Raw genomic sequence first — 7,485 nt, 5'->3', positions numbered from 1 at the left:
GTATATCTGTATGTGTGTATGTATGTATGTATGTATGTATGTATGTATATGCTGTTTTGGCTAAATTTGAGATCCATAAAATCACCGGTTCAACTCCCAAAAAGGATAAAAGAGAACTCTCCCTGTTAATAAAATGTTTCTTTCGCGAAAAATAAATAATTTGAATAAGATTTTCCCTAAATTTATTGATTGTATGCTTATCAATATAAATGAATGAATAATATTTTTGTCATCCATAATAAATATAAATTATTGTTGATAGTGAATATATTTTCTTTCGATAATTAATCATTTTAAGTGTTATAAATGATGAATTTTAGGATAATGTTTTTCAACTCATTTATATTTTGCAAAAAAAAAAATGGAGTATTAATTTTTTCATATTCTCTTTCTCGAACACGTCGATGGAATGTCAACTGTAGACTGATGGAGTATTAAGTGCATAAACCCGAATCTTGCGGGTACGCGAGTTTTGAGCTTTCGTGCGACGGGACGAACCAAACCATACTAGAGTTGCCCAGCTCAGGACAATTCACGGCCCAAGGCATTGACTTGAGGCTTGCCCAACAAGAGATAAGGGTGAATGACCTCGAGGCTTGCCTCCCAAAGAGGCTTATCTTCCTCGGCCTCTCCGGCTCGGCCTCCACCGGTGTCTATTCCCCGGACTTATCAAGTACGGCCTGAACCTGATCGCCTGTCTCAGCGGCTCCAATTACACGGTCTTCGCAACTTCCTCAGCCGGTGTCATGAGCAGCCTCTCCTCCTCATGCGTGCTCATGAAGACCGTCCCCATCCTGGTCGGAATGGCCGTTTTGCGAGCAGGTCATCTCGTCGGACCTCAGCAATGATCTCCGGCACCGGTGGGGGGCACCGCTGTGCAGTAGGTATGTGGCTTGGGGCGGGCAATGGGGGCTCGAGGACCACTGCGCCACTCCACCAGTGAGATTGAGTGCCACCAATATTCCCCAGCGTGGTAAGAAGGATCTATCAGTTCAGTGTACAAAGATTGCTCAGTTCCTACTACATGCAATAGTCAAATGTGTCCAACAAAATAAAAAAGATGTCTGCCTGCAGTGGATGAATTACTCTTATATTAGGTTAATCTCGTTCTTTTATACGATTAACTACGGTAGACTTTTTCAGGTCTTGCACAGGATAAAAATAGGTCCGACTTATTGGGGAGGGTGACGGGACATTGTCCGCTTGAAGCCTCCGCAAAACGTGATTTTTTGGGAGTCATGAAACGTTGAACCAGATTTCGGGTACATCTTGTCATTTACTTGATAAACCTGGAATTTTATATATTATTGAGGATTGGCATTGATCGTGTTGAAGTTTATGATCCATTTTTCTAAGAATTCTCTACCCAAGTCTAGAGAAGTCCAGACATGGGCGGGGAGAAGTCTGCTTCAAAATACTGTAGTCTGTAGCAAGAAGTTTTTTTAGTCCCCAAATATGGTCAGAAGAGCAACTCCATGGGTGGGAATTGTACACGCTGCTGTAAAGAACACCAAGAAAATGGTTTATGTAGGTTGACAAGGCCTATATTCAGTAGTGATTGTCATTCTTATGAACGAGTGAGGAGCATGAAAATAAATTCCATACTATGTAGTATGTAGCTACTCCACCAACACCTCTTCCGATTAGCGTACAGCCATTTTTTAAACTAAAGAAACTATCATTTTCTCATGAAAACTTGCCTTTTATCCCTTAATGAAGTATCCTACCTCGTCCCTTGTCCATCCTTTACAAAATAAATACTACACATATACATTTGCACACATCATTAAACCAAAAACTATCACCGACATCAAAATCATGCTTCCGCACCTTCTAATTTCCAACAGATCTCATAAGACTCAGGATGGATGAACTCAAGACTTTGAGCTCTTTGTCTAGGTCGGGAGAGAGTGAAGGATCTTGTGTTAGTACAAAAAGATGTAGTCTGTAAAGTGGCCAATTATGCAGTGCATACGTCCAAATGAGGTAGCCATAAACAGAAAATGGTAAAACAGGTTGAAAAATTCTTTACGAGAATTTCTTCAAAATAAAATGCTCAGATGCGTCAAAAGGAGCATTCTCATCCATGTGAGTAGGCTTTGAAACCACTCTTTTGCGGTGCTTTTCCTGTTTCTCTGGTGCTTGAATTATTGTTCAAAGAAACTGAAAGCACTTGACAGTAGCAAAAGTCTCCTTTTGTTTCGTTTTTTAGCTGAAAGAGCTCAAGAGTGCTAGAAAAACGAGACGAATTAGTTTTGCTTGGCTTGAATTGAAAGGCAGTGATGGAGAGTTCAACCAAATATACGAGGATGAGATGAATGTCTTCTTATCGTGTTTACTCAAAAGGTTTACTCAAAAGGACACAAATAGATACTGCGAAATGATCACATTGTTCGGTTATGGCACAATTAGTAATCGAATTCATCAGCTGAGTCGCCCCTCGTTGGTAAGAACTCCCTCTGTCAATAAAGCCCTCGTGCCACCCTAATTCACCAATGCAATCTTTTTTGAGAAACTTCAAACTGATGTCATTTCAAGTCTCGATTGAATCGGCCTAAAAAATATATCCCTTTTAGCGCTTATGCAAATTTGTTGTTTTCAACTTTAAAGTTTGTCATCCTCATGAGAAGGGCTATTTTTATTTGTAGCAGTACTCTCGTTCCTTCTTAAATTGCTGAAGCGGGATATTTTCTGCTCCCCAAGCAGACACAGCACAATTCTTGTCCTAATACTACCTGCTGCCGTACTCATTGCGATGGGCTATGAAATCCGGAATACTTACAATCTTACAAACTTCCAGTAAGTAGATAGATTCTAGTATAAGATAAAACTATCATAGTTAGAAATATAAGAGGAAAGGAATTCCTCTATGCATATTGGATCTGAGCAGACAGGTAAATAGTGGGAGGGCATCGATGGTTTTCACACTATATAGCGGCAGAGAGAGTTCCTAAATTTAACGTATGGCTTCTCGATCACAGATCTATATACTTTCAGACTATTAGACATCCATTTCAGTAAAGGACAGACAACATATTGCCTAAGGGCACTCGAACTTATTCCGCGATAACTTATAGCTCCTTGTTCCGGAGTCTTCCCCGCATGGTCGTAGCATCCCCTGAACCGGAGGAAACGAAAGGATTTTTGGGCATGAGGGGGCACTCATCTCCCTCCAGCATCTGAACCACCGCTTTCATGGGAGGGCGGTCGGCCGGGTACTAGTGAATGCACCAGAGACCTATGATTGCCAGTTTCCTGGCAATCTTATGGTCACCATCCTCTCAGAATGGTATTTCGATCTCCACCCTTATTCAGATGGTTATAGACCCACTGTGGGAAATACATCTGACTCATGTTCTTTGCGTTCACATAGACGTTTTTTCTCCCCCCAACCATTTCGAGCAGCAGCATTCCGACGCTGTATACGTCCAACTTAGATGACACACTTCCAAAGTTCCTGGAGAAGACTTCTGGGGCAATGTAGCCCATGGTACCTCTGGCCGTGGTCATGGACACTGCACTTTGTTCCTTGGAACATAGCTTTGCCAGACTGAAATCTGCAATCTTAAGATTGAAGTTGTCATCCAGCAAGATATTGTGTGGTTTGATGTCAAAATGAAGGATCTTACGATCACGCCCCTGGTGAAGATACTCTACGCCTTTGGCCACTCCAAGAGTGATGTCGTGGAGCCTCTCCCAACTAAGGAAAGGGTCGAGAGTGTCATCGCCTTGGAATACGAACTTCTCCAGAGACTCGTTTGGCAGGAACTCATATACCAAGGCTCTTAGGAAACCGTCGGCACAGAAACCAACCATCCGAACCATGTTGACGTGGTGAATCCTTCCCATAGTGCTCACTTCGTTGATGAACTCCTCTCCATTCCCGAACGAATTGTCCAGCATCTTCACGGCAACAAAAATCTCGTTTAAAAGCTTCCCTTTGTAGACCGTTCCGTAAGCTCCCTGGCCTAGTTTTTCCTCGAAGTCATTGGTTATCCTCTTGATGTCATTGTAGGAGTAATGGGTCGGCTTGAGGGCCTCATAGTCATGCAAGAAGCTCTTGATCTTGAGTTGGAATGCTTTATCTCTTCTCTTTTTATTGAGGACATAGCCAAATCCGATCAATCCAACAAGAAAGAGAAAAAGAGCCCACGACTCCTCCCGCGATCTCTAGCTTAATCTTTCTGCAGGATCAGAGAAGTCAGTACTTGAGCTTCTGCCGAAGTTCATATGAAAAATAAAACAACTAGAAGAAAAGCCCTCAAAACTAGTTATATCAGCTTAACTTAACACCGACACCGTGACTGACCTTCGTTTCAGGTCATCAGATAATTTTTATGAAAACGGGCAATCGGGATTCAGAACACCTTCAATTTAAATTACAGAAAGTATCGTCTGAAAAACAAGACTAAGTTGTGGAAATGCATCCATCCGACAGAATTGCACATATAAAAGTAACCTTAGTTTCGCAGAAGCCTTATTTCTTGCGTAGAAACTACGATTCTCCTTCCTCTGCGCTCCATGGATCTTGTTAGAGTAATTTAATCTGACAGATCTATCTTTACAAAAGAGAGACTTGATAAATTTCAACAACCGTAAGTCAGAAAGCAACTTTGCTATATCCATCACCGGAGTTTAATAGCTTTGGAGTGAATTGCCAAAATAGAAGAAGACGAGCATTAACAATCACTTAAACTAAAGAAAGTGAAGTAACACAAAGTCCAGCAAAGTCTGATGAAACATAAAAAAGTTTGGGAATCCATAAACGCATGCGCCCTGGACTAGGATTAAAGCTGTAACATCCTAGGTTCTCCATATTGTCCCCTTTGTCCTCACGATTTTGTTCCTTTCGGGGCAGCTCATACTACCCCAAGAAAACACGTATGTACAGTTTAGAGAGACCGAGTTTTATAAGCTAGCCCAGGACTTCCTCCCTAGACGATGTGGGACATGAGAGGGACCCCTTCCTTACGCACGTCCGAGGACCGCCGCTTGGGCTGTCACAAAAGCAATACCTTTGTGCATATTATGAGGGTCAGTGTAGCTAATGTCGCTCTCGTTTCGTCGACAGCAACAGCTGTTTTGTGCACTGACCACAGTCTGGCTTGTCCCAGACCAAATGAGCCTTGTGCATCATGTTATGATCAGCATTGGAAGCAAGTCAATGCTTCCGATCCTCTCGCAAGACACCAGTGGCAAGTCTCCGACATAGTGAAAGTGTTAGTATGAACACCTAGAGGAGGGTGAATAGGTGTGAAGACAATTTTCGCAAAGAGCAATAAGAATATTTTGCTTTTGAAACTGAGTCTGATGTTCAGCAGACTTTAAAAAAAGTTTAGACTTTAACTATAAAATTGAAGTATGAATAAAGTAAAGGAGTTTATGTAAGAGAAAGAGACACATAATTTATAGCGGTTTGGCTTAGATCAAGCTACGTCCACTCTCCCACGCTGACAACGTTTTGGCTGGTTTCCACTAAGAATCAAAAGAGAATTTACAATTTTGTGATCTCGACTTCTCAGTGAAGAGTCTGTAGTGTTCTCACGAAGTCACAATGTAAGTCTTTCTCTTTTGAGTACAAATATGAGCTCAGTGTAAAGAATAACAAGCAAGTGGGAAGCTTCAGATTTTTGGAATTTTTCTTTCATGCACTATATCAAATGACTGGAAAGGCTTCCTTAAATGCCCCTTCATGTCTTCTCAATCGTTGGCACTTTCCAAAAAAAAAAAAAAATTCAATCAACCTGTTGGGCAGAATCAATCAATGAGATATCGAGCCGTTTGAAGATTATGATGAAAACCCGTCAATCATGTTTGCCCATACAATCAGGATCTTGGTTTCCATAAGTAGATTCTTTCCAAATTAACTTGCTATTCAAAAATATTTGATGTATGTAAATTGATTCCAATAAAGATAATCAATCTCGTAGGTGATATTTCCAACCAGAAAATCATATATAACCTATACAAACCGAATTCTTGAACAAAGAAAGATAATCCCTCATTTGTATAAGTCTTATTGCGTTCAGTCTGGAGTTTATCAGAGTGAGTAGACTTTTATTGTAAGATAGACTTTGACACAAAAGTATGGCGATCTTCAGAATAGACTTTAGATAAGTTTTATCATATTCAAAATAATATGGGAGTTTTCTCTAACACATAGGAGTTGGAACAGGTAGCATAAACATCGTACAACCCGGGTTGGGTCTGGCGGTCCACCCGGGTCATGCTGGGTCCTCTCGGGCGGTGGGCACTTGAACAGGGAATAGTTGTAGTTGGAGGGCGTGTACCCATCTGGGTTCTTGTTATAAACCCTTTGGTAGGAGAAGCTAGAGAGGTTAAGGTTCGCCAGCAGCAGGGGGAGGCACTCGTTGGAGTCCTGCATGAGGACGGACTGTTTGGCGTAGTCGATGGACTTGACGAAGAGCGGATGCGAGGTCTTTGGGAGCGAGAGCAGAGTGTTCCCATGATCGTCGCAGGACAGGTCGAACTCCTGATTATAGCTGCAGTTGGCAGGTTGGTATGGTTCGAGCCGGAACGGGAACTGAACCGGCGGCTCCTGGCTAGAGCAGATTTTGGGGTCACAAGGGTCCCGGGCTCGAATGGCATGGTGGCGGTGCCATGGCCGAAGCAGAGGAAGAAGAGGAAGAGAGAGGGAATGGAAGAGTGCACGGAGGACGCGTTGGTGTAGATGAAAACGAGGCGATACGTGATGTTTTGCGGTTAACGGATGACGGATCGACTTGGTTTCCCTTACGCTTTCTCTCTATTTTATGCTCGTCAGGTTCGCCCGATAGATGAAGACAAGAGAAGCAAACGTTCATCGACAAGCGATATGAAGACATGAACCTCCTTCCTGGGCTTGTCTTAATTGAGAGATGACTTGGACTCGGACTTGTCGGGGTCTCCTCAGTTTCCTTTCGCCTCCACGGAACTCGCATTGGTGAAGTGCGAGCACGGAACTCCCGTAGCAACTTCCTCCCTTCTTCCTCGATCGACCGTCCTTGGACTCTTCCGCCATGAAGCTTGACCCACGTTTCCTTTTTCTTCTTCTTATTGCAAATGAGTTTTCTCTTCGCACGGAAATAAACGGGTTTGGTCAATTAGAAAAACCGTGTTCAAATGAGAAATTCTAAATCACCAAGGGTCGGGCATGGTGTGATGCAGAATTAAGGGATTAGTGATGTAATCGAGCTATTAACATAAGACTTAGAAAACAAAAGACAAAAAAAAGCAACTCCTTGTTGAGTCCCTGATAGACACGTGTGACGAGATTAAATGCATGGTGTAGGTTCGATTTCTCGCATCAAGAAGTATGACATGCTATATTTGTTCGACCAGTAAAATTAATATTGTAAGAGAAGTCTCTTAAGTCGAATGTACGTGCTTTACACTTCTTCCTTGCCATTTGGCCTAGGTTTTTGATTGAATGAGGGAAAATTATCAAAAAAGTTTTAAACATATTATATTTGTGTCAATTCAGTC

The 7,485-nt window shown here is 42.2% G+C and overlaps 1 protein-coding gene and 1 pseudogene across 1 annotated transcript; both read right to left on the bottom strand.

Moving 5' to 3' along the window:
* Window positions 1-774: 774 nt before the first annotated feature.
* Window positions 775-4,626, bottom strand: LOC104455882 (annotated as a pseudogene).
* A 1,462-nt stretch (window positions 4,627-6,088) lies between these two features.
* Window positions 6,089-7,021, bottom strand: LOC120296418. Its single transcript, XM_039318379.1, has 2 exons — window positions 6,896-7,021; window positions 6,089-6,766 (listed from the first exon to the last, which is right to left on the bottom strand). Exons 1-2 carry the CDS (start codon window positions 7,019-7,021, stop codon window positions 6,110-6,112), a joined length of 783 nt encoding a protein of 260 aa, XP_039174313.1. The 3' UTR covers window positions 6,089-6,109.
* Window positions 7,022-7,485: the final 464 nt, after the last annotated feature.

Source organism: Eucalyptus grandis, chromosome 1, assembly GCF_016545825.1.
Source record: "Eucalyptus grandis isolate ANBG69807.140 chromosome 1, ASM1654582v1, whole genome shotgun sequence".
NCBI lineage: Eukaryota > Viridiplantae > Streptophyta > Magnoliopsida > Myrtales > Myrtaceae > Eucalyptus > Eucalyptus grandis.
This window is presented reverse-complemented; position numbering and strand designations above follow the sequence as displayed.